Source organism: Sceloporus occidentalis, unplaced genomic scaffold (assembly GCF_023333645.1).
Source record: "Sceloporus occidentalis isolate IW3139 unplaced genomic scaffold, rSceOcc1.0.p SCAF_7, whole genome shotgun sequence".
NCBI lineage: Eukaryota > Metazoa > Chordata > Lepidosauria > Squamata > Phrynosomatidae > Sceloporus > Sceloporus occidentalis.
In genome coordinates this window covers 44343475-44370683 of record NW_028316987.1, presented here as the reverse complement: position 1 = coordinate 44370683, position 27209 = coordinate 44343475, and the positions used below count along the sequence as shown (strand labels likewise).

The following is a 27209-nucleotide window of genomic DNA, read 5'->3' as shown; positions in this document are numbered from 1 at the left end:
TTGCCAATTTCTACACCTTTTCCAGCTCTACGATTTCCTTTTCCAGGTGTAGTGACAAGATATATACACAGTATTCCAGATGTGGTCATGTTATGAATTTGTATGAGAGCAGTATGATATTGGCAGTTTTATTTACAGGGGTGTTTGTTTGTTTTCCTAATTATGCCCAACATAGAATTTTCCTTTTTAAAAAAATAGCAGCTGCACACTGGGCTATTTTCATTAAGCTATCACAATCTTATATCACATTGGCTTTTCAATGCCCTTCGCAAAGGAGTTCAGAAGCTTTGGCTTGACTAAAACACCAGCCAATACCTGCCATTGCTCATTTCCTCCCACTCCTACTTTAAGAACATGGGAGGAGCTGAGAAAGAGGAAGGAGGCAAGGAAATGCTTTAATTTTGGGACTTTTGCTGAAAGCCCCAGTATTTTTATCTTCTGTAAGACAAAAACTCCAACAGGAAAACTGATAAAGCATTCACATTGGCCTGTTACAGACTGCCAAAATAAAGCTGCTTCGGGTCTCTTTGGAGATATGCTGTTTAAATGATGCATGGGTCCTAAGAGTCCGGAGGTCGCGCCAAAGCCACACTCCATTCCTAAGCACTGGAGTGCAGCTTTGGCGCAGCTTCCGGATTCTTAGGATGCATGCATCATTTAAACAGCATACCTCCAAAGAGACCCAAAGCAGCTTTATTTTGGCAGTCTGTAACAGGCCACTGTGTCCAAACATAACTCAGTATTTTTAGTTAGCACATCATATTCGCTAAGCAGCTCAAATATATATTAAATAAGCTTACCTCAAGGGCCTGGTGGAAAAAATCTGAGTTCCCTGAAGACTTGATAAATTTCACAAGATATGGTTCCTTGATACCTTTCATCATTTAACTAAAGAGGAAATAAGAAAAAGCAGATGTAATATTACATAAGTGGAAGAAAACTTAACAAAATTCAACAGAGCTATGGAAATATGGAAATGTGTGTTCAAATAAGAAGGTACATATCCATGTATAAGAGCCAATGTGTCATAGTGATTTGAGTGTTGGACTACAACTTTGGAGACCAGGGTTCGATTCCCAGCTTGGTCATGAAACTCACTGGGTGAACCTGGACAAGTCCCAAACTCTCAGCTTCAGAGGAAGGCAATGGCAAACCACTTTGAAGAAACTTCCTTAAGCCATGTCTAGCAGGTGGATCATGCCCTGCATTACTACTTGCCATGAATCCTTGGAGGAAACATCAGCAGGATTTCTCCTTTTGGTGGGTCTCATTCTAAAATTTGTTGCTGTTGTTATGTACCTTCAAGTTGTTCAACCTATCATGGGGTTTTCTGGAAGTTTCTTCACTGAGAGGGTTTGCCATGGCTATCCCCTGAGGCTGAGAGAGTGTGAATTGCCCAAGCTCCTGTCATGGTGTGGCTTCAAGTCCTTTCCAACTTATAGTGACCCTAAGGCAAACCTATCACAGGGTTTCCTTGGCAAGTTCTTCAGAGAGGGTTTGTCACTGCCGTCCTCTGAAGCTGAGAGCCCACTTGCCCAGGGTCGCCCAGTGGGTTTCATGATTGAGCGGAGATTTGAACCTTATTCTCCAGAGTCATAGCCCAACACTCAAACCACTACACCACACTGGCTCTCCCATTATTTAGTATCTTACTACAGTATAATTTTATCTCCAGAGCAGCTTTCTTCCTCAGGCACTAAAATGGCTTGAAGCATATCTGACTATGTAATACCTGGCTTAATGTTTTTCAGCCCCTCATTTTACATGTGAAGACTCATTAGTAAGTCCACAAGATGAACAGATCCAACACTGGCATCACATAAGTAGGCAAGGAGTCCCACGCACTTGTGAAAGGTGGCTGGCATGAGAGTCAGTGCACATGTTAAGATCTGAATACAGTATTTCTAAACTGTTTATCCTTGAGAAAACATTCCCAAACACTGTGGAAATAAGAGCAAGACTAGGACTCAAGCAAAAGGGAGGACTGGCTTCATTCCCTGTCAAAGAGGTACAACTGATTGGAACATGATTTCCTCAGTCAGGACAATTGCAAGGGACATACTAATACAAACGACAGTACAGTACTTGCCCACAGGGAAACCATACCTGCCCATGGGGAATCATTAGCAAATCTTTCCCATAGAGAATAATTAAGGAATACTTGTCCATAGGAAATCATTGGGGAACAATTGCCCATAGGAAATCACCAGAGAATACTTCCTATAGAGAATCATTGAAGAATACTTGCCCATAGGGAATCATTGGAGAATATTTCCCATAGAGAATCACTGGAGAATATTTCCCATAGAGAAAGGGACATTGGCTCTTACTTGTGATTTGTCCATTTCCAGTAGATAAGAGCCCCACATCTTGTAGTTTAGGTTATGCTCCTCCCACTCACTGCAATAGGCAGGCAGAAAATAGAGACCTTCAGAAAAAGCCTAACAATTTATTTCTCTGTCAGACTATACAGATGTAGATGGCAACAGAGACAGCCAGTGAGTAATCTAACTTGCTCCCCACAGAACAGAACTATGTGGATTATGAACCATCACTACACACCCCTGTGAGTGGACCAGGATATGGTGCTCTTATCTACTGGAAATGGACATATCACAGGTAAGAGCCAATGCCCCTTTTCCCAGTAGATAAGATCCCCACATCCTGTAGTTTGGGATTTACCAAAGCAAATCTAAACAGGGTGAGTGGTGCTAGCCCCTCAGTGACACAGGTTTGAGCACCTGCTGCAAAACCCTGCTACCAACAGCAGCCTCAGCTGAATCAAACTGTCGAGCTAGTGATGCCTAACAAGTGTGCATGGTGGCTTCCACGTGGCCGCTGGTCTCCGCCATAGGACCTATGATGGCTAGAGGTGTTGATGCACCTGCACTCTTTGGTATGGGTGACTTAGGGCCTATACAGACAGGCCAAAATAAAGCTGCTTCGAGTCACTTTGGAGGTATGGTGTTTCAATGATGCATAAGTCCTAAGAGTCTGGAAGCTGCACCAAAGCTGCACTCCAGTCCTTAGGACTGGAGCGTGGCTTTGGTGTGGCTTCTGGACTCTTAGGACACGTGTATCATTTAAACAGCATACCTCCAAAGTGACACAAAGCAGTTTTATTTTGGCCCGTCTGTATCAGGCCTTAGTTTCTGATGATGACCTCCAAGGATTCATGGCAAGTAGTAATGCAGGGCATGATCCACCTGCTAGACATGGAAGCTGATGCCTTTGTGCCATTAGAATAGGGCTGAAAGGAGACAAAGTGGGGCATCGGAGGAACGAAAGCTGCTTCTTTTCTATGGGTTGCTCTCCTGGCATGGTGTATGTTTTATATTCTTTCCAATTCCTGGGAGAGGTGAAAGAGAAGGCTGGGGGGGGGGGGGGGCGATTCTGCACTCTGTGAAGGTTATACCTCACCCTAAGGGTAGGGTATGGGTCTCGCTGAATTGTCAGGCCTAATAACATTTAGCTGCTTGTATGCTAGCAGGATCCCCAGCTCATACCCCCTGCATGCCGAAAGGCCAGCAATCAGAAGGAGCTCCATCCAAGAAGGTGCTTCAGAGAGGCCTCCCTCAGGACTGTGCGTTATTCCCAGTAGAGGAATGGTGTTCTGTAGGCAGAGCAAGCAACAATAGTCGCCTGAGGAGTCTCTGCCCATGGGGATGGGATGCCATCCTGGCCCCTTGCCTGTGCCACAACAGTGAGGTTATAAGTGCAGTCTGTCAATGGCTGTGGTGGCCTAAGGCTCCAACCAATGTCCTCCTGGAAGAATTTCAATAAGGAGAAGGTTTTAGGGGATCCTAAGAGACACCCAAGGTGACCAATGTGATATAGGACAGCGCTATCTGGTCTGAGGAACCAGCAATTGTTCCCATTGCGCTCTAGGAGGGCAGGGAACCGTCCAATTAAAAAGATTGTATGTACAGCGCTGTGTAAATTTACAGCGCTTTATAAATAAAGGTTAATAATAATAATAATAATAATAATAGGAGTTCACCAGAAGTAGCAGGCCTGGCCTAGACTGCCAGTTCAACTGGTATTGGTATAGAGAGATGGAGAGGTGTCTGGCTCACCCTGAGATTGGAGGGGGGGTATGTCAGGCATTAATGCCCTTCCTTCCATGGCCCAATTCCATTTCACCCCTTACTTCTCAGTCTAGGGAAAACAGATGCTAATGATCCCAATGGGGAAAAGAAGGATTTCCAGTTAAGCCCCCCGGGTTTTAACGTCCAAATTGTGGATTATCATGGATTGTGTGATCAATCAGAATGGAACCTAATCCAATCTGGAGCTATACCAGCTCCCACCCTATCACTGATCACCTTATCAGATGGTTATAGCAATGAAGGTGATTTACCTTACAGCAATAAAGATTTACCACTCTGGAAGATGAATGTTAATGCCTGACCATCAACTAATATTTCAGAACAGTGGGCAGTTCTTTACTGGAACATCTGTGCACCTGTGTAAAAATAAGACTACTTCCATGGTTAGGTAAGGAGGAGACTGGCTGCCCTGTATCTTGGCAAACATTGGTGTGTCCATGCAGATGCGTACGCACTCTGTGTTAACAGGACCTGTTGCCAGAATTATGTCTAATTTCATCTGAGGAAGAACTTGTTCAATGACGTAAAAATCCTCCAACTCCATGCAGTAGACTATCATCAACCTATAGGGGGCTGAGGGAACTCCAGGCTGAATGAACTGATGATGAGGGGGTCATGAAATACTAACAGAGGACTTGATAAGAATAACCCTCTGCTACCCAACTGCAAGGGGAGAAATTCCTCCATGAAAACATCTGTCAAATGAAAACAAACTTCAGTTTTAGGTACTACATTGGGCCTCGGTATCCATTGGAATTTGGTACTAGGGCCTCCCATGGATACCGAAAGTCATGGAAGCTCAAGTCCCATAAAATACAATGCACAGTAAAATGGAGTCCCTTATATAAAGTAGTAAAATCAAGGTTTGTTTTTTGGAATATTATATATACACATACACACACACACAAGCAAGCTGTGGAAATACAGGGGTCTGCCTACAGCTCCCTATATGGAACTGTATATTAGATCTGAGCTTGTGTGCTATCAGAAAACAAGGTGTATCCACTAGCAAGTCCATTCTTCCAGCCTCGGAAGAAGGCAGTGGGCTATGGTGTCCTCTGAATAAGGCTTTGCCATGAAAACCTAGTCAGGAATAAGACACACACCCACACAGTGGCTAAATTTATAACAACAGTATGCAAAGGGATCTTGTAGCACCTTCAGAGAAACTAAAAGAAAGAACATGGCACCATGAACTTTCATGGCCTTAAGCCTAATTCCGCATATCAATGCATGATACACCTTGTAACATTAGGTCCACCAAGCCAGTTGAATGGCAAGCCTGTCTGCCGGCATTCTTATTTAAACTGCTTTATTGTTTTAATACACTGGGGGGGAGGACTGGAGGGGCTGTAGAGAAGATGATGCAGAGCAACAGCAAACACATTCTACTGGAATGATATGGCAGGACAAGACTGGCCTTCAAGTGTTAGCTCTACTCACATGGGGTCACCAGAAGGTCTCTTTTTTCTGCCTGCCTATTCGGGTGAGTGAGAGGAGCATAACCCAAACAGGATGTGGGGACCTTATCTACTGGGAAATCATTAGAGACTACTTCCCATGGGGAATCATGGGAGAATACTTCCCATAGAGAATGGAGCCCTGGTGGCGCAGTGGTTAAATGCCTGTACTGCAGCCATTCACTCAAAACCACAAGGTTGCGAGTTCAAGACCAGCAAAAGGGCCCAAGCTCGACTCAGGCTTGCATCCTTCTGAGGTCGCTAAAATGCGTACCCAGACTGTTAGGGGCAAATTAGCTTACTTGCTGTTCACCGCTATGATCTTTGGAATAGCGGTATATAAATAAAACAAATTATTATTATTATTATTATTATTATTATTATTAATCATTGGAGAATGCTTGCCCAGAGAATCATTGGGGACTACTTCCCATAAAGAATCATTGGAGAATACTTGTCCATAAAGAATCATTGGAGAATACTTGTCCATAGGGAATCATTGGAGAATGCTTGCCCATAGAGAATCATTGGGGACTACTTCCCATAAAGAATCATTGGAGAATACTTGTCCATAGGGAATCATTGGAGAATACTTGTCCATAGGGAATCATTGGAGAATGCTTGCCCATAGAGAATCATTGGGGACTACTTCCCATAAAGAATCATTGGAGAATACTTGTCCATAGGGAATCATTGAAGAATACTTGTCCATAGGGAATCATTGGAGAATGCTTGCCCATAGAGAATCATTGGGGACTACTTCCCATAAAGAATCATTGGAGAATACTTGTCCATAGGGAATCATTGGAGAATACTTGTCCATAGGGAATCATTGGAGAATGCTTGCCCATAGAGAATCATTGGGGACTACTTCCCATAAAGAATCATTGGAGAATACTTGTCCATAGGGAATCATTGAAGAATACTTGTCCATAGGGAATCATTGGAGAATGCTTGCCCATAGAGAATCATTGGGGACTACTTCCCATAAAGAATCATTGGAGAATACTTGTCCATAGGGAATCATTGAAGAATACTTGTCCATAGGGAATCATTGGAGAATACTTGTCCATAGGGAATCATTGGAGAATACTTGTCCATAGGGAATCATTGGAGAATGCTTGCCCATAGAGAATCATTGGGGACTACTTCCCATAAAGAATCATTGGAGAATACTTGTCCATAGGGAATCATTGGAGAATACTTGTCCATAGGGAATCATTGGAGAATGCTTGCCCATAGAGAATCATTGGGGACTACTTCCCATAAAGAATCATTGGAGAATACTTGTCCATAGGGAATCATTGGAGAATACTTGTCCATAGGGAATCATTGGAGAATGCTTGCCCATAGAGAATCATTGGGGACTACTTCCCATAAAGAATCATTGGAGAATACTTGTCCATAGGGAATCATTGGAGAATACTTGTCCATAGGGAATCATTGGAGAATGCTTGCCCATAGAGAATCATTGAGGACTACTTCCCATAAAGAATCATTGGAGAATACTTGTCCATAGGGAATCATTGGAGAATACTTGTCCATAGGGAATCATTGGAGAATACTTGTCCATAGGGAATCATTGGAGAATACTTGTCCATAGGGAATCATTGGAGAATGCTTGCCCATAGAGAATCATTGGGGACTACTTCCCATAAAGAATCATTGGAGAATACTTGTCCATAGGGAATCATTGGAGAATACTTGTCCATAGGGAATCATTGGAGAATGCTTGCCCATAGAGAATCATTGGGGACTACTTCCCATAAAGAATCATTGGAGAATACTTGTCCATAGGGAATCATTGGAGAATACTTGTCCATAGGGAATCATTGGAGAATGCTTGCCCATAGAGAATCATTGAGGACTACTTCCCATAAAGAATCATTGGAGAATACTTGTCCATAGGGAATCATTGGAGAATACTTGTCCATAGGGAATCATTGGAGAATGCTTGCCCATAGAGAATCATTGGGGACTACTTCCCATAAAGAATCATTGGAGAATACTTGTCCATAGGGAATCATTGAAGAATACTTGTCCATAGGGAATCATTGGAGAATGCTTGCCCATAGAGAATCATTGAGGACTACTTCCCATAAAGAATCATTGGAGAATACTTGTCCATAGGGAATCATTGGAGAATACTTGTCCATAGGGAATCATTGGAGAATGCTTGCCCATAGAGAATCATTGGGGACTACTTCCCATAAAGAATCATTGGAGAATACTTGTCCATAGGGAATCATTGGAGAATACTTAACATAGGGAATTACTGGAGAAAACTTGTCCATAGGGAATCATTGGAGAATACTTAACATAAAGAATCATTGGAGAATACTTGCCCATAGGAAAAATTGGAGACTACTTGCTATAGGCAAGTGTTTTCCAATTATTCTCTAGGGGCAGGTATGGCTTCCCTATGGGCAAGTACTGTCATTTGTTTTAGTACATCCCCAATTGCAATATGGCAATTTGCAATACAGTCATCCCTCTATATTTGTGGCTTTGATATTTGCGGATTTGATTATTCACGGATTTCATTCATATGTTCTCTCTAGGACTGTCTAGGTCCTCCAGTGCAACTCTGTGGTCAACTTTAACTAAAAGTTGCACTGAAAGACCATTTGTAGCTACTCCAGTGCCATCCTATGGTCAGTGTATGTTGGACATTTGAGTTGCACTGGAGGACCTAGATTCCTAGAGAGGTGTCCTTCAGGTAAAAACAGTGTTTTTGTTATTTGCGGTTCTTCCATATTCGCGGGGGTCTTGTTCCCCTAACCCTAGCGAATATGGAGGGACAAGTGTACTTTAAAGTATACATAAGTCGCTTTCCTATTTGCTGTTGTTGTCGTGTGACCTCAAGCCATTTCCGACTTATGGCAACCCTAAAGTGGACCAGTCATGGGGCTTTCTTGGCAAGATTTGTTCAGGTAAGGGTTGCCCTTGTCTTCCTGAGGCTGAGAGAGTGTGATTTGCCCTAGATCACTCAGTGGGTTTGGTGGCCAAGTGGGAATCAAACCCTGGTCTCTCCGGTCATAATCCAACATTCAAACCACTACACCACACTGCCTCCTGTGCCATGGATTAAACCAGAGATGTGGAGTAATGGCTTGAATGTTGGACTATGGCTCTGTATATAGTCTGGTTTTAAAAACAGGGGGATAAAAACTTGCCAACTTCTTAGTCCTGCTCAAGATGGAGGACATTTTGGAACCCCTCCTGGGCAGAAGGTGGACATGGAGGACACGTCCTGGAAAAGGAGGACGCCTGGTCACTCTGAACTAAAAACACTAATAAAGTCCATGCTTCTTAGTCAGGCTCAAAATGGAGGGCATTGGACGTGTCCTGGAAAAGGAGGACGCCTGGGCACCCTGGTCTGGCTCGAAATGGAGGACATTTGGGGATTCTTACTAAACAAGGGGTCCAAATGGAGGACGTGTCCTGGAAAAGGAGGACGCCTGGGCACCTTGGAACAAAAATACTAATATAAACCCATGCTTCTTGGTCAGGCTCAAAATGGAGGGCATTTTGGCATTCCTCCTGGACAGAAGGTGGAAATGGAGGGCACGTCCTGGAAAAGGAGGACGCCTGATCGCCCTGGCCGGGCTCGAAATGGAGGACATTTGGGGGGATTCCTCCTGGAGAGGGGGTTGAAACGGAGGACGGGTCCGGGAAATTGAGGGTGCCTGGTGCCCCTGCCTATCCATATCCCCTCCCACAGGGACCATAAGAGAGGCTCACCGTCCCTCGGCGCAGCCTCCGCTTCCCTCTCAGTCCCACCGACGACTCCCTTCTTCCCTCTTCCGAAGGCTGGCGGGAAAAGACGAGGAGGCAAAGGGCGCATGCTCCAGCCTTCCTCCGAGAGAAAATCCGCCAAAATGGCTCCGCCTTAAAGGGGCCTTAAAGGGGCAGGGTAAGGAGAGGGAGAAGCCATTGGGCCCAGAGGCGAGAGGAGCGCGGCCCCTTTAAGGGACGCTCCTGAGGGAGGAGTTAAACAGGCCAAGGGGGCGGTTATTTGGCTCTGTTTCCTGAGGGCCGCCCAAGCTTTGGTCCCTTTGGACTTCAACTCCCAGAAGCCCCAGCAAGCGTAGCCAACAGTCAGGGATTCTGGGAGCTGAAGTCCAAAACATCTGTGGGCCCAAAGTTTGGGAACTACTGGTCTTAAATGCACCCAGTATAAAAAAGGAGAAAGGGAAGGGAGAGATGATTATTCACTGATTTGGTTAATATGTCCTCTCTAGGAATCTCTAGGTCCTCCTCAAGTGCAACTCTATGGTCAACTTTAACTAAAGGTTGCACTGAAAGACCTAGAGATTCCTAGAGAGAACACTCTACTAGGTATTTGTATCTCCTACAGCACAACTCTGTGCTCAGTATCTGTTGGACATTGACCACAGAGTTGCGCTGGAGGACCTAGATATTCCTAGAGAGGTGTCCTCTCAGGTAAAAACATGGTGATTCACATTGTGCCCCTAACCCTAGTGAATATGGAGGGACAAGTGCAACCAGTTTTTATTTTAGCGTGAGCTTTTGTGAATATAAAGCTACTTCTTCAAGTGCAATACAAACTTATACAGTTGACCCTCCATGTCCATGTGTTGGGTTTTTTTTGTATCCACAGACTTGAGCATCCACGGCATGAAACTATTCAATATATATGTGTTTATATATATATATATACACACACACACACACACACACACATATTCGAAAAATCAAACCTTGATTTGGCCATTTTTGTATATGGGAAACCATTTTACTACCCATTGTATTGAGTGTGACTTGAACATATATGGATTTTGGTATCCTGCAACCAAACCCCAGCAGATAACAAAGTATTAAAGTCTCAGATATAAACCATATTTATACAGTGCTGGGAGTAGTGGGATAGACTGTCATAATAGGATCCACAAAAAAGTAAAATCTTGCCCTAAATTCTCAAAGCAAGGGGTGAGTGAGGGGTTACAGGTCTTCCAGGTCTTTACAGTGATCAGTTAGGTCCAAAACACACTGCAGAAATTATCCAGTCTACGCAAAATTATTATTTAATCCTGTAATCAGTACATTTATTCCTAGTAATAAACATACATTAAACAGTTGTGTGTTTTCAAGTCACCTGTTAACTTATGGTGACTACATGAATTTCATAGGGTTTTCTTAGGCAAGGATAACTCAGAGGTGGTTTGGCCTTCCAGGTATTTTGGACTTGAGCTCTCAGAAGCCCTGGCCAGCAATAAGGAATTCTGGGAGCTGAAATCCAAAACATATGGAGGACCAAAGTTTGGGGAACACTGCTATAGAGTAACAGTGCATACTAGTAATTCTTACACCTGATCTCTTCTGTTCCTGGGTACCACCTTGAATAAACACATTTACACCACTTCTAACAATACAGGAGAGCCTCCGGGGAAAGAACTAAAGTTCTGAGACCCACCCCCTAATATTGTGTGATTTAATTAAGAGTGTGCTCTCAGTCTTAAATGTAATAATAATAATAATAATAATAATAATAATAATTTTTATTTTTACCCCGCCTTTCCATAAAAAATGATCAAGGCGGTTATGGTGGAAAATACGAGCAGTTTCCTTCAGCTCTTCTTAAAATGTTGATATCCTCATTCCTTTTTTATTGCTCAGGTTTTCACTCATCCTCATTCAGTCATGGCTAAGAGCACCTCAGTAGGATGTTCAGTAATACTCTAGTCTTTGGGACATCAGATAGAGTCTATGAAAAACAAGGAATCCAAGTTCTAGTGAGGGTAAGCAATTCCTAACAAATATCCCAAGAGCCATATTTAAATAATGGCTATTCAGTCTCTTTGGGTGTTGCCCCTTCCCTCCCCCAAAAGCAACTATGATCATGGGAGTAAATCCTCTTCTTCATGAAAAACATGCCTTAGCAAGGGACTTAACTTTATAAATATACTAGACTAAAGTGTTTGTGAAGAGTGATGGACAGTTATAAGATCATGGATGGTGTGAAAACCATGAGAGCCAAAAAAGAAAAGAAAAGAAGGGAAGATGCTATTCAATCTCAAAATACAAAAGATGTTTTGGACTGAAAAAGACAGAAAGCAAACTTAAGCAAAAACAAACACACATCCATCAGAGAATGTTTAATTAAACTCTAGAAATCATTGTCATGAGGGTAATTTCTATAAGCTGTACTTTGAAAAAGTTAGATAAAATATAAGCATAGATAAAATATAAGCAGCTCGGCCTTTTGATGGCTATTAGCCAAGGGGACCCAAATATTATAATCTCCACTCAGAATTCAGAGTATCGGAGTTGGGGTGAAGGTTATAGCTATAAGCAAATGCTAGAAAATGTTCAAAACATGCCAAGATAATGATATTTTGCAAAGTTTCAGTTTCTTGTGACTAATTTTTGTTTGTAACAATACATTTACAGGAACTGGAGGATGGGAGTTCTCAGGGCCTTCAGCTCTTCAGACCTATTTATGACAGGTTTGAATGCAACCTCCGGAATAAAGGCTTGCTGCTAAAAAAAACCCTATGTTTTCCGTACTGCTTCAAAAATGGCCTGCACAAGGTGGAGACTTATCTAAAAGTGATGAAATGCAGGCATTTCGGGGAAATTAACTGCACCATCTGAGGGTAGAAAAGTTCCACCTCTTCACTACCTTTTTTTGGTGCCATTTCCTAACATCTGCTAAAGTGACCATGCCACTGATCCCTCTGCTATGATGACCTCCTGCAAGCTTGAGCCAAGTCAAGAGCAAAGTGTACTGCATTTCCTAGCTCTGTTGTTTTGATGACCTTCTATATACCCCTGTATTTGTAAAAATATATATGAAATTTTGCCACTGAATAATGAATGCTGTAAACCTAGTATATGCAAAATTATCTGACTGATAATAAAATCTTTTAATTTAAAATAATCACAACCCCAACAGATAATCATATATTCTAATTTAATCTTGCACTAACTAGCTGACTGCTGTCCTGTGCTACTTGCATGAATATGATTAATGCATAGAATTATAGTCTCTGGAAGCAAGATCAATGCATAGAATTATAGACTCGTAATAGTCATATTTAATGAATAATTTCATATATTACACATATGACATGAAAACATATAAACACAATATGCCTGACATTACACTCTAAACATTGATCTTCTTGATACAATATACACTTATCTAAAACCTATCTATGCCAATTCTAATACATAAAAATCCTTTGGATCTTTGTAACTCTTGGATCTAACTCTATTCCCTTCTCTTATCTTCTTCCATCCCTTTATTGTCCTTCTCTTTCCCTAACTCACTTCTTCCTCTTTCTCTTTCTTTCCCCCTTTCCCCCTTTCCAAATATCCTCCTTCACTCTCCATTCTTCCTTTACTTCCTCATCCCTTTTCTCCTTCCATTTCCCCTTCTCTCTTCTTCCCTCTCCTATCATCTCCCTTAGAATTATAGATGCTTAAAGCAACAGTAGAATTCTGGAGCCCACGATCTGAATTTCATCTTGGTCATATAAACCCACGTGGAGACCTTGGGCAAGTCACACTGTCTCAGCTTCAGAGGATGTAAATGGCAACCCTCCTCTGAAGAAACTTGCCCAGAAAACTATGTGATTGGTTTGCCTAAGAGTCACCATAAACTGGTCACTACTAGGAGGACAGAAAGAGAAAGGGAGGGAAATGACCATGAATGAACAAAAGTCCCTCTCTCTCAGCCTCAGACAAAGGCAATTGCAAGCCACCCTCTCTTTGAACAAGCTTGCCAAGAAGACCTCAAGATAAAGTTGCCATAAGTCAGAGGCAGGTAATCGTAGATTTAATATTTCTTACCCTCTTTTATTAACATTTCCAGAGGCTGGTCTTTTGTTAAGCTAATGGACTTTATTTGATTACCCTTGGGGACCCTTCCAAGTCTAGGGTTCTCTGTATTCCTGCATGGCAGAAGGGGGCTGGAACAGATGACCATGGGGGATCCTTCCAAACTAGGACTCTTCTTTTGCTCCTCTTCTGATGACTTGGATCAGATATGCCACAGGGACAGATATAGATTACCTGGCTTCAGGAGTTGCAGGGATTACAAAGTGTGTGTGTGTGTGTGTGTGTGTGTGTGTGTGTGCACGCACACAAGCACACATATGTGCCTTCAAGAAGGCCATCAACCTATGGAGGGCCTGTGCATTTCCTAGAGTTTTCTTAGGTGAGGAAACCTGAAAGAGATTTTCCAAGTTCCTTCCTATGCACTTTATCACACGTTGATTTATATGCTTCCATTCCAAAAATGGTTAAAGTGCTGGCATCTCACAAAAGCAAGCCCATTTGCTATTGGTTATCACACACAGAGCATAACAAGGGGTTAAATGCACATTAAAGTGGGCCCAATGAGAATTTGGCTATCACAAGGAGACAAAGAAATCCTCATTGCCTGCTTAGAAATACCTTCTCTGAGTTGTTGAAGATTAGGGAGAAGAGTGGGTATGTGTCCAGCTATCTTCCTGTAGCTCAATGCGCTGCAAGGACATCATCTACAGAGAGCTCACAAGGACCCCTGGAGGTCTCTGTCAATGCCTGTCACAGTGTGTCCAGCTACATGAAAAGAACTGGATGTGTTCCCACTCATCCCCTTGCCCTCCAGCAACATAGAGGTGGCCATGTGAAAGCTGTTGCACTGCTTTACAAGTTGAGTTTTTGGGGAGTAGTTCAGAGAGACCTAAGTACAGTGATGTCATTATGCAATACACTGACATGTCCTGATGCAGGATCATGGCTGTAGTCATTGCTGGGATTAATCTAGAATTCTGGCTGGACAGATGAAAGGACTCATTGTTCCTCCCAACTGACCTCTCACTGAAAAAGATGCTCTTTCCACCAAGCAAGATGCTCTTCTGGTTTTATTTATTTATTTATTTCAACTTTCCTTCTTTCTTAACATCAGACAGAAGAGGGAAACTGGGGAGGAAACACAACCTCCAAACGATCTACAAACTGAGCAAGAAAATCCAGCAAATGCTATGCTCAGCGAAGGACAGGAGAGACCCTCTCATAGCCACAGGAGTTTACCGCATACCATACAGCTACAGACAATCTGCATAGGGGCCACCAAATGCAGTGTTCAAACATGAATCAAGGAACATGAGAAACACTGCATTCTTGGTCAGCCAGAAAATTCAGCAGTAGCAGAACATTTGAGAGACCACTTGGGCATAAAATGTTGTTTGAAAAGACTGAAATTCTGGACAGTGCCAACAACTATCGGGTCAGAAGGCACAGGGGCTCCATTGAAACCTGTAAACCCATTGAAAGAAGAAACCCTTAAAGTTTGGCTGCCAGTCCAAAAAAACACCCAAATCAAGACCCAGCAAATGCAAAAGAAAATCTACCCAGGAGGAGGGGGTTTCCCAGCCGATAATGGATCATTAATAGACACACTGACACCTTGCCATTCAACAACAAACAATACACAGATCAACATGTAATTTACTGGAATCCTAAAATGAACCTACTACTGGGGTTGTCGAGAAGGGATTTCCCACTCTTTACTCTAAAGCTGAGAAAGTGGGACTTGCCAAATGTCACCCAGTGGGTTTCCATGGCTGAGGAAGCATTCAGCCCCCAGTCTCCCAGAATCCTAGTCCAACACTTCAACCACTGCACCAAGATGGCTCTAAAATTAGAGATTAGGAATATTTAGGGATTCAGTCATAGTGTTACAAAACATTTTGGTCCTTATTCAAGCCATGGGAGAATACAGTTGAATATTTGTGCTTCTCTTTACAGTACTTTCTGTATTTCTGTTTCTAACCTGTATAAATCTCTAACAATTGAGATTAAACACCATGGATCTGCTGAAGTGGACTGCTCTTCAAGAGAGTTTATGTCAAATACAATTAAGTTACCACAAGACTCTGTTATTTCAACTTGAATGCACTAGCATGTCTTCCCTGGGCTGAAAATAATGGGAGGAAGGGGGAAGGGGGGAAGGAGCAAGAGTCTATTTACATTTGAAAATGGGAGCCAGAGTGGCATGGATGGTGACATACCTCAGTAAGCCTGCTGCCACACCACAGAATTAATGCCATTTGACACCACTTTATCTGTCATGGCTCCATCCTAGAGAATCCTGGGATTTATAGTTTGGTGTGGCACCACAGCAAGCTGACAGGGAAGGCTAATCTCTCACAAAACTACAAATCCCAGAATTCCAGAGTGTTGAGCCATGGCAGTTAAAAGTGGTGTCACACTGTATTAATTCTGCACTGTAGCTGCAGACCCATCATAAAAACTTTTTGCAGGTGGCCATAAAGTCATTCTGGGTTTACTATAATGGTCCATAGCTAATGAAGTCTCCAGTAAGAAAAGCCGTGAGTTTCAAGCGCAGGTACCATATGCTGATAACAAATAACATAGGACAGATTTTGCAGCAGTCACACATCATGCATCAAACTATCTAACAGCCTCCCAAACCCAGTTTGATGATGCTTTTCAGGGCTTGGTCCTCATGGGAGTGTCCATGATGCTTCTTGGTTGTCTTCTTGGACTTGGGCGATACCCTGACAGCCATGCGACTCCACTACTCTCCCATGGGAGCGTGCTTCACTTTTGAACAACATTTCTGACATACCATGGCCCTAACGTAAACCTATCATGGGGGTTTCTTGGCAAGATTTGTTCAGAGGAAGTTTGCTTTGCCTTCCCCTGAGCCTGAGAGAGTGTAACTTGTCCACAGTATAAATTGGAATAGACAAAGAAACAAATGGCTTTTATTTTATTATACTTTATAATTTTATTAATAATTGAAAGAACATTAGAAAATGCATGTCCTGTGGCCTGTTAGGCTCAGGGTACTTTGGTTAAAGTCCTGAGAATTGGTTCCTGTGGGGCACAACTTCCTTTAGCATTGAACGGGAAGGTGGCTGTGAGAAGGGAAGGGCCCACCGAAAAGGGGAGTTGGGCAGGGGTGTCCCATAAGTCACCCCCAGACTCTCAAGCCTTATAAGGAGAGACTTGCTGAGTTGTGGTTCCAGCACCAGAGCTTAAGGAATCTTCACCAAAGCAACAATCTAAGTGCTTTGTGATGCGGGAGTGACTCTAGGGCCATTGGTAGATGGTCAGCTGCTTTGTCTGAAGGTCAATAATGAAGCAAAGTTTGGAGCAATTGAACCATGGAGCTCTTAAAATTCTTGCTTCTTTTCTTCATTTTAATGCTTCTTCTCTTCATTTTCATGAATCTGCTGGCTATGCTGTGCCCGGTAAGAATGAGGACTCAATGGGAAAATCCAGACAACTCCTGGGCCCCACTGAGAGACAAAAGTATCACATGTGGATGGAACAACTGCCACAGCACCATCCTGGGATTTGTGATTCAGTGGGAGGCATTTCGAATGGTCTACCTCTGTTGCCTCTCCCTTCCCAGATTCTGCAAGATGCAGTTGTGAAGACAAAGTGGTATCAAAATGCTAGTATTTTGACAAGAACATGAGGAATGAAATAATATGTGGTTCAGTATAGACATCCACCCGACAGTAATACCGAGTGGGGAGGTAATAAGGGGAATCCAGGAGCCAGAATACTTTAAAGAGCCTGAAGCACAGCCTGGTGGCATAACATGCCATTTGGGATGGACAGAAAATGCGATGGCCATCTTTCTCTGCCTCTCTTCCTTCTCCTCCAGTCTCTCTCTAACTAACCAATGCTTTCTTCTGCTGCTTCTTTTTCTCCTTTGCTGTGACAGGTCTGCCACCAGAGGATCAGAAATTTCAATTTTGATTTCCAGGAGATATGGACTGGTAAGCAGACGGTTTCTTATTTTAGGGGGAAGGTAGGCAATGCACTGGCGTTGCACCATAGCCTCAAGGGGAATTGACAAAAGGGGCAGGATTGGCTCATGCCTTTAACTTTGTAATAACGGAAACAGTGACTGGATCTGGGACAAACCTGAGATAGTCGGACAGGAAGGCTGAATAGGAACACAGCCTGGGGTGAGGTACATGACAGTTTTAAACTCTTTTTGCAATGGGACTCACTTAGTTTCCATTGAGAGAGGACATAGAAAAGAGCCTGGAGATTGGAGTGCCAATTCATTCATTATTTCTTTCACATTGGGACAGCTTACCTACTTTCCTCTGGTCATCAGGAACTCATAAAAACATGCCTGATGCTAGATATGATGTATGAAACCCCAAATGAAATCGGTAGCACTAGCTAGTTACTTTTTCTGTAATACAGTTACATTTCAAAAGTAAGAGCACATTGTTGCTGTATGGCAGTTAGGTTACATTTCAATTACTTTTCAAATGACCTTTTAAGGCATTTTCTAGAATGTAACTTCCTGTTAAAGAGCAGTTTTCAGGGATTAGTCCCATTTCATCTTTCTCCTATGAATCCCAAAGGGTCATTTTAAGCAATGAAATGTATTCTGCAACAAACAATACAATGAGGTAATTCTCAGCCACAGCAATGAGTAGCAAGAATGATATGTTTTCTAAAAAACACAACTTTCTAAACTCTACATAAACACTCCCGCTCATTCAGTTGTCTCTCAACTGGAGCTCACCCTGCAGCCATTAGAGCACTGCTGTAGCACAGTACTTGGAAAAGTTCTCTTTTGAACTAGTACTCAAATATTCCATCAGCCAGCAAGTTCATAGCCCCAGTGGAGGGGGAATGATGGGACCTGTCATACAAAAAGGAATTTTCTATATAGGCATGCTAGTCTCCTGCTAGTTAAAGAATCAAACAATATATGTGTGTTTGTCTTTCTCCTCAGGTTCTCTCAGGACTCATCCAAAGCATCAGGGGCAAAATGATCGCACCCTATCACCTCTTATAACCCTGGTGCCTTCCACTTTTTCTCTGATGAAACCCACAGCTGAGCCTGGTACAACTAGCTCTTCACCACCCACAGCCTCAGTGCCTATTGCTCATTCTCTACCAGCTGCTAAGAGCCAGGGGACATCTACTGATTCCCCATCTCCTCCTGCAGCCTGGATGTCTTCTCTTTCTTCCTTATCACCTGCCATGGCTGAGGCGAGGGAGCATCCAACTGATTATCAAGCTCACATATCCTCTGAGAAGGGAAGTGGGTCACAGCAAGGGAAGGTCTTCTCTCCGGAGTCAGCAGCACTAGCTGGGGCAGAGGTGCTCCCCCAGCCTCTTCCCGTAATTGGTCCTAGGAGGGGAACTGCCATCCTAGACACACCAAAGGGCAGAGCAGACGATGGGAAGATCCTGATGCAGGAGGCAGAGACACCAGCAGCTCCCCTTCCAAGGGGACAAGTTCCTTACTCCCAGGTGCTGCAGCCACTACACGGTGACATTCAAACAGGAGGCATGGTAGAGCCACCCACTGGCATGCAGGAGCCTCCTGGCATTCTTTCCCTCCAGCATCTGGAACAATCCTTCATCTCCTCAATGAGCCTGAATCAAATGGTAAAAGACCTACAGCTGCATACTGTGCAAAGTCTGGTGATGTTTGATGGGGTGCTGAGGGCGGAGTACCCCATGCACCACTCGCACGGCAGCTACAGACTTGGTTGCCCTCACCCTCTTTCACTGCGAGGTCTTCTGCTACTTGACTACCCACACGTTATTGAGAGCAATGAACAGCTGCATCTGTACTTGCCTTTCCTCATAAAACTGAAGAAAGGCCATGCCCAGGAATGGAGACAGGTACTGCAGCCAATGCAAGGTGACATTCAAACACGAGGCAATGTAGAGCCACCCACTGGCATGCAGGAGCCTCCTGGCATTCTTTCCCTCCAGCATCTGGAACAATCCTTCATCTCCTCAATAAGCCTGAATCAAATGGTGAAAGACCTACAGCTGCATAATGTGCAAAGTCTGGTGATGTTTGATGGGATGCTGAGGATGGAGTACCCCACGTACCACTCACGCGGCAACTACAGACTTGGTTGCACTCACCCTCTTTCACTGCGAGGTCCTCTGTTACCTGACTATGCACGGGTTATTGTGCGCAATGAGCAGCTGCATCTGTACCTGCACTTAATCATAAAACTGAAGAAAGGCCATGCCCAGGAATGGAGACTGCTACTGCCATTGCAAGGTGACATTCAAACAGGAGGCATAGTAGAGCCACCCACTGGCATGCAGGAGCCTCCTGGCATTCTTTCCCTCCAGCATCTGGAACAATCCTTCATCTCCTCAATAAGCCTGAATCAAATGGTGAAAGACCTACAGCTGCATACTGTGCAAAGTCTGGTGATGTTTGATGGGGTGCTGAGGGCGGAGTACCCCATGTACCACTCACACGGCAACTACAGACTTGGTTGCCCTCACCCTTTTTCACTGCGAGGTGTTCTGCTACTTGAGTACCAACACGTTATTGAGAGCAATGAACAGCTGCATCTGTACTTGCCTTTCCTCATAAAACTGAAGAAAGGCCATGCCCAGGAATGGAGACAGGTACTGCAGCCATTGCAAGGTGGCATTCAAACACGAGGCAATGTAGAGCCACCCACTGGCATGCAGGAGCCTCCTGGCATTCTTTCCTTCCAGCATCTGGAACAATCCTTCATCTCCTCAATAAGCCTGAATCAAATGGTGAAAGACCTACAGCTGCATAATGTGCAAAGTCTGGTGATGTTTGATGGGGTGCTGAGGATGGAGTACCCCATGTACCACTCACGCAGCAGCTGCAGACTTGATTGCCCTCACCCTCTTTCACTGCTACCCGACTACGCACGGGTTATTGAGCGCAATGAGCAGCTGCATCTGTACCTGCACTTCCTCATAAAACTGAAGAAAGGCCATGCCCAGGAATGGAGACTGGTACTGCAGCCATTGCAAGGTGACATTCAAATAGGAGGCATGGTAGAGCCACCTACTGACATGCAGGAGCCTCCTGGCATTCTTTCCCTCCAGCATCTGGAACAATCCTTCATCTCCTCAATAAGCCTGAATCAAATGGTGAAAGATCTACAGCTGCATACTGTTCAAAGCCTGGAGATGTTTAATTGGATACGGAGGGCAGAGTACCCCATGTACCACTCACGTGGCAGCTGCAGCCTTGGTTACCCTCTTTCACTGCAAAGTCCTATGCTATGTGTCTACCCAAGGGTTATCAAACGCAATGAGCAGCTGCATCTGTACCTGGACTTCCTCCTGAAAGTGAAGAAGGGCCAAGCCCAGGAATGGAGACTGGTGAAGGTGGGGCAGGAGAATGAAGTAAAGAAGCACCCACCGCAACGATACAGCAGATGTGCAGGGGGAAGCGTCCTATATGACATGGACCCCAAGGCCCCTTGTAGCCCAAACAAATGGATGGTACAACCTTCTCCAATGGGGACTAAAGTCCAGGATGTCTTCTCCCTGGCTCAAAGGGCTTTTACCAACAAGGCAAGGGACCAAGAGGAGTGCCCTGGGACCTCTGGTGTTCACCACGAATCTCAGCATGTCCGGGTCGGCAGGAAGCACAATCCAGGCTTCAAGGGTTTTCCCAAACATCGGCCCTCCCATAATCTGAAGAAGTCACTTCTTGCACTCACAAGTGTGGAGCAAATGGGGAAAGTTCTCTTTCCCAGTTGGGTGCCAAATTTGGAGATGGGCCATCAGGAGTCTCATCTGTTCGGCAGCACCCGGCTGCATTGTTCCCACCTTCAGCATCAGCAAGGTGCTCTCCTCCTTGCCTTCCCTTGGATGACTATGCAGGAAAGGTGGGTACATAGGGGTCTGGACTTCTATGCAAAAACGAAAAGGACCCACATCAAGAAATTGAGGATAGTGAAGACCAGTGGGATGGAGAAGGCAAAGCTGCATCCTCCAGAGCAATGCAGCAGCAATGGAAAAACCGGGGACCCAGGTGCTCAGGAGCTCACGTCCTTTAATGGACCATCTAGGAGGATGGGACAGCCTATTTTAGTGACTGTTCAGATCCACAGTCCCCCTCGTTTACCTCAAAGGGAGCCTGCCAAAATAGAACTAAAACAAAAGGAGCACAGCTTGCCATATGGCAGGTGGTCCCGATTCCAACAGGAAATAGATTTTATGGAGATCTCTGTTGACCCTCCATTGCAGGACCCCCCTGTCATTCCAGGAGGGAGTCTAAAAAGGGCAGAAAAGGACAGCATCACCAAGGGTTCCCACAGGAAAAAGAATGGTGCAACCGAGCGGCGGCCAAGGGGCGATAGAGTAAGCTGTGTGGACTACCTGCTTCATCCATTCATTTGCTTACCGTGGTGTGGTGCTGCCACACACAAGCCTTCGAAGAAAGAAGTTCAGTCCGAATGCTCTAAACATGATCCAAACATGACGATGCAGTCTCGAAAACCCTTGAAAAGGATGTGGTGTGCTATGAGGCAGGCTTGGGCCCGGATTCGAGGACGCAAACAGACAAAAAAGCTTCCTGACAAGCAGTAGCCGTTTTGATGTGTTTTGTATATGTGTGTGTATTAATGTGTTTTTTAATGTTCATATTATAAAATAAATAAACAATTTTTTGAAAGAAATACATCGTTTTTTACTTGTTTTTAAAAACATTTGATTAGCAAAAAATATGTTTCTTGCATTCCCCAGATAGTATTTCCTGTGCATGAGATTGCCTGTTTTGCACCGAAAACGCTATTTCCGGAACAAAATGTGTGGGTTTTTGTACAGAAAACAAACCATGTCTCAATTCAACATAGAATAATTCTCCAAAGATTTCTCAAAGGGTGACTACTGAGAAAATACTGCACAGAGTTCTTCATGTTCTTCCACAGTGGAGTCTTCGCATGTGAGGATGAAAAGTACAAAAATTGACTTCTCTTATATACACTGCCTCAGTTACAAACATTGTGAGGTGGCCACCATGACTCATAAACATAGTTAATCTTTTCTTCCATTAATTTCTTAATCTATATAATCCAGTGGGTGTACCAGGTGATACAATGGGACGCGCATGCAAACAGTTGCTGGGCACCAAAATAGAGGGTTCCAAAGTGACTGGTGACTTTTTAAAATCTACTGTAACAGTGTTGTACCCCAGGTTTGGCACTAAATGGTTTGTACTTTCCCTGAACTGTTTGCACCAGACTCAGGGATTTGCCCTTGCGTCATCTGGATTCCTTCCTGAGAGGGTGATGGGAAGCCATTTAATTTAGCCTGTGCAGAAAGGGCCTACGTTTAGGATCTTGTTGTTGATACACACAGGTGCAAGACCTGATTACACCAGCATACGTATTGGGAGGACATTGAGGAAGGAGGTCATCAGGACTTCCTTTCTGCAAGTCTCCATCCCCCAGATACACAATAGCACCTGAGGACACCAAATGCAGTGCCAGCAACCTGGCCACTGATTATCTACAAGGGGGCTCCCAGGTAAACAAAGAGAGTTAGGGCAATACCAGGGGTACCTCCATGCCCATCAATAGTTGGGAGATGTTGCAGCACCCAGAGCCCAAGAGCCCCAGACCTGATGCTCTTGTACATCTGGGGGAGAAACAGAAGAGAACAGTCAGCTTCTTTAATTACATTGGCAGAGACTGATGCTCCACCAGCAGGCTCCTTAGACCTCCATCATACTCTTCCTCATCCTAATCCATAGCTCAATCTGAGTGGAAGGGGAAATTTCATCTTTTCTACCTTGTTGGTTGAAACAGGGAGATGGCATGACAGTGCTGACATTCTGCTCCAACATACAGGCTTTGTCAATGCATGCCCTCTCATATTTCACAGATGAAAGCCAGGACGCATGGGGCCAAAGAACATAAATCTATGGTCAAAATGTCAAAAGGCTTCAGTGAGGAAGACCACACAAGGTAGAAGGGCTTGCAGCAGCTTGTTTTTGTTTGAGATGACTGGGAAAGGAAAGGTTCTGCTGTTCCTGTCATCTTCCCCTGCTAATTCAACTGAGTGCAAACACATTTCAACTCTGAATACCCTTCTTAGCGCCCTGCAAGCCCAAACTTTTGGGATCCCCCATTACCCCTCATTTTATGATGAAAATGCAATGTGAGAAGTAGTGCCTCAGTACGTACACGTTGGCTCCCATCCATACTGAACTGAGCCACCTTGGCTCCCATTCTGAGAGAAAGGCAGCATAGAAATAAAAATAATAATAATGGTAATAAAAATAATAACCACAACCATAAAAACAAACCAATCTCATTTTTAAAAACAATTAAGATAAAATAGTTGGACTGGTAATATAAGCATACAAACTGGGTCTGAGATTCTGCCTTGTCCCAAAAAGCATCTCTCTTTATCACGGCTAACTTGAAATCCAGGATTATTTGATAGGACACATAATAGTCAATTTCTGCTAATAAAAATGCCAGAGGGTGTTTTTTTTTTTTTTTTTGGAGGGGATAGCATCTGTACAGTCTGCCCTCCATATCCATGTATTTTTTAATCCACGGATTCAACCATCCACAGCTTGAAAATATTGAAAAATAATATAAACTCCCAAAGTAAACCTTGATTTTGCCATTTTATTTAAGAAGACACTATTTCACGATGCCATTGTATTTAATGGGACTTAAGCACCCTCTGATTTTGGTGTCCTGGAAGCAAACCCCAGAGGATACAAAGGGCCCACTGTAATATGAACAATAAGAGAGGTAAGATATTGAGTTTTAATCTAAATACAAAAAGCATCCTTAAAAAAAAAAGACAGAGGACCCATTCCCCTTCGCACTTTAAAGCAATGTCCATGTTGGTAATCGATTCCAAAAGGTCCCTCGTTCACACTATGAAACCAGATCTTTTCCTTACCCCAGTGTAATTGCTTTTTTTGGCACAACTGTTGTCCCCACTAGTAGTGCCACTTCAAAATCCCATGTCAATCATCTGTGACGTAAGTGGCAGCCTGGGCAGCCTGGCTTGGGATTTTGGGGGTTGGGGGGCAAGATTTCTTCAGAGGAGGTTTGCCCCTCTCTTTGCCAGAGGCTGAGAGAGTGTGACCTGCCCAAGCTTACCCAGTGGGGAATGACGCAGGAGGATGAAGCCTGGGAACGAGGCAGGAGGATGAAGAGGAGGACAGTGTTTTTTTTTTAATTGAGCGAAGTATTGATACACTGGTTTGGCAACTACTTGCCTTTGCAAGTAGTTGCAAGTAGTTGCGAAATCAATGAATCGAAGCTTCTATCAATTTTATTTTTTTTTTAAAATGATGTGCCCATAGGTCACACCACAAGCACAAAGGCAGCACTGAGGGGGGTAAATGGTAGATCTGCCAAAAACTGAAGAGGAATAGCAAACACCCCTCTGCCATTAGTCCCTCTCCTCCAGAATGATGCGATTCTGATCTGTCGTTCCTACTTGTTCAACACACTTCAGAATCAATTCTTCTCAGAAGAACTGCATAGAAACTAGAAACTGGAAAAAATGGGGAGGGGTTGCCTTTGCCTCGCTTTTTCATGACAGAAATCGATCACATTGTGACAGGAACCAGTTTCAAATGGGAATGACTGTCATTTAATTGGCAATTCGCTCTGTTTCATAGTGGGAACGCAACCAGATACCATTTTAACTGCCCCAGCTCAGTGCTAGGGAATCCTGGGAAAACTGTAGTTTTGTGAGACATTTAGCCTTATCTGTCGGAGAGCTCCAGTGCCACAGCAAACTGCAATACCCAGGATTCCCTAGCATTGAGCCAGGGCAGTTAAAGCAGTCTCAAATTGGATTATTTCTGCAGTGTGTTTGGGACGTTAGTAGTGATGTGTGAAAACAATATATCTACTTGGAAATAATCTCCAAGTATATCTGTATAAATGTTTTATTTGATGGAATTTGTATATAAAAATACAGTTTTGAAACCAGAAAACAATACATCTGCTTGCCAAAAGTCAATTTCCCAGGATTCAAAATTCTCTCTCAGAAGATTCCTTTTATTATACTTCCAGCAGGGCAAATTTCTTTTATTCATATACTGTATATAGTCATGTATAAGTCTAGACATTTTAGTCAAAAATTGATCCCAAAAAAACTGAATCAGGTTTTGGGATAATGCCATTTCTAATGCCAAAATTGTGGCCATGTATCCTTTTGTGTAGGTGTAGGTGTGCATGTATTGTGAATCTTCAAGTCCTTTCCAACCTATGGCAGCCCTAAGGCAAGCCTATCACAGGGTTTTCTTGGCAAGTTTCTTCAGAGCATGTTTGCTATTGCCATTTTCTGAGGGTGAGAGAGTGTTACTTGCCTGGGGCCACCCAGCAGGTTTTCATGGTTGATCGGGGGTTCGAAACCTGCTCTCCATAAAAAAAAAATAAGAAAAAAATAATAAAACCAGGTTAAAGCATGGCGAACCTATGGCACACGTGCCAGAGGTGGCACTCAAAGCCCTCTCTGTGGGCACATGTGCAGTCGCCCCAGCACAGAGTTTGCCAGAGTTTGTTACTAGAAAGCCAGAGGGACATGGCACTTTGCAATAAATAAGTGGGTTTTGGGTTGCAGTTTGGGCACTCGGCCTCAAAAAGGTTCACCATCACTGGCATATACCATTAAAACAGAGACATGCACCAGCACAACCATAAGCAATATCCTTCACACTGTGAAAGATTTGTTGCTGTTGTGTGCCTTCAAATCGTTTCTGACTTATGGCAAGACAAAGGCAAACCTATCCTGGTGTTTTCTTGGCAAGTTTCTTCAGAGGGGTTTGCCATTGCCATCCTCTGAGGCTGAGAGAGTGTGACTCACCCAAGGTCACATAATCAGTTTTCATGGCTGAGTAGAAATTCAAACCCTGGTCTCCAGACTACTACACCATACTGGATCTCATTATGTAAGGTAGGCTTTATACTGTATAACCTTTCCTCAAATGCCTGTCGAATAGAAAAGTCTATGCTTGCCTGTGAAAAGAAAGTAAGGAGGGTGCCAGTCAAGCCTCTCTGGGAAGGGAGTTCCAGAGCCTGGGGGCCATCACTGAAAAGGCCTACTATACTATGCATGCTCCCCCCCCCTTTTTTTTTTTTTATTTTAAAGGATTATGCCCCAGCAAAGATTCTTGGCCTTCGGAAAGATCCGCTTTCTGAATTCACTCGTATCTGCAGTGACTATCAGATCTTGCTTCAGCCTGTTGGTCATCAACGTTTCATCTTTGCTTGAGGCCTGCTTGGTTTTTCTCTGGGTGGGACTGCATCAAGGCAGAATGAAACAACACTGAAAAAAGGTAAAATAAATACCTGTACCGTACAGATCCCCGATTCTCCTATTTAACCCCCTAGGCTGTTGTGACAGCTTATCATTAAAACAAAACAAATTCTATGTTCTATGCAAATATTTCATTTTTATTCTATAGATAAAAAGGAAAACCTTGCAGAACATACTCATTGTGATGAATACATGGAAGACTTCATGTTACCAATAAAGCAGTGTGTATAATGCTTCAGTTACAGATTAATCTTTCGGTGGTTTCCAGTGTTGCAGTATTGTTTAGAAAATACAGAGTATCCTTTATCCGAAATGCTTGGGAGAGTTTCGAAGTTAGGGTTCCCCCCCTGATTTTTTAATACAAGTAGCATAGTATATATATTTATACTGTATTTGCAAGATTGGAGAGAAACATGAAGAACTGTAAAATGGCTGGAGAGAGACACAAGAGATGTGAGGCTGGAGACAGACGTGAGAGTCTGTGAAATGGCACAAATCCAAGCATAGTCTTTGGTGTGAATCCACACCTCTGCCATTTCACAGATCCTTGCGTCTATCTCCAGCTGCACTT

At 43.6% G+C, this 27209-nt stretch overlaps 1 protein-coding gene across 1 annotated transcript in view; it reads right to left on the bottom strand.

The window, feature by feature from the left end:
- The window catches only part of TOPBP1 (DNA topoisomerase II binding protein 1), a 44270-nt gene extending 34863 nt beyond the window's left edge, over positions 1–9407 (bottom strand). The window contains exons 1-2 of the mRNA XM_089532799.1: positions 9314–9407; positions 801–888 (exon numbers count right to left, since the gene is read on the bottom strand). Coding sequence (XP_089388925.1) covers positions 801–884 — 84 coding nt within the window. The 5' untranslated portion in view covers positions 885–888; positions 9314–9407. The remainder of the gene's footprint in view (positions 1–800; positions 889–9313) is intronic.
- Between the last annotated feature and the right edge of the window lie 17802 nt (positions 9408–27209).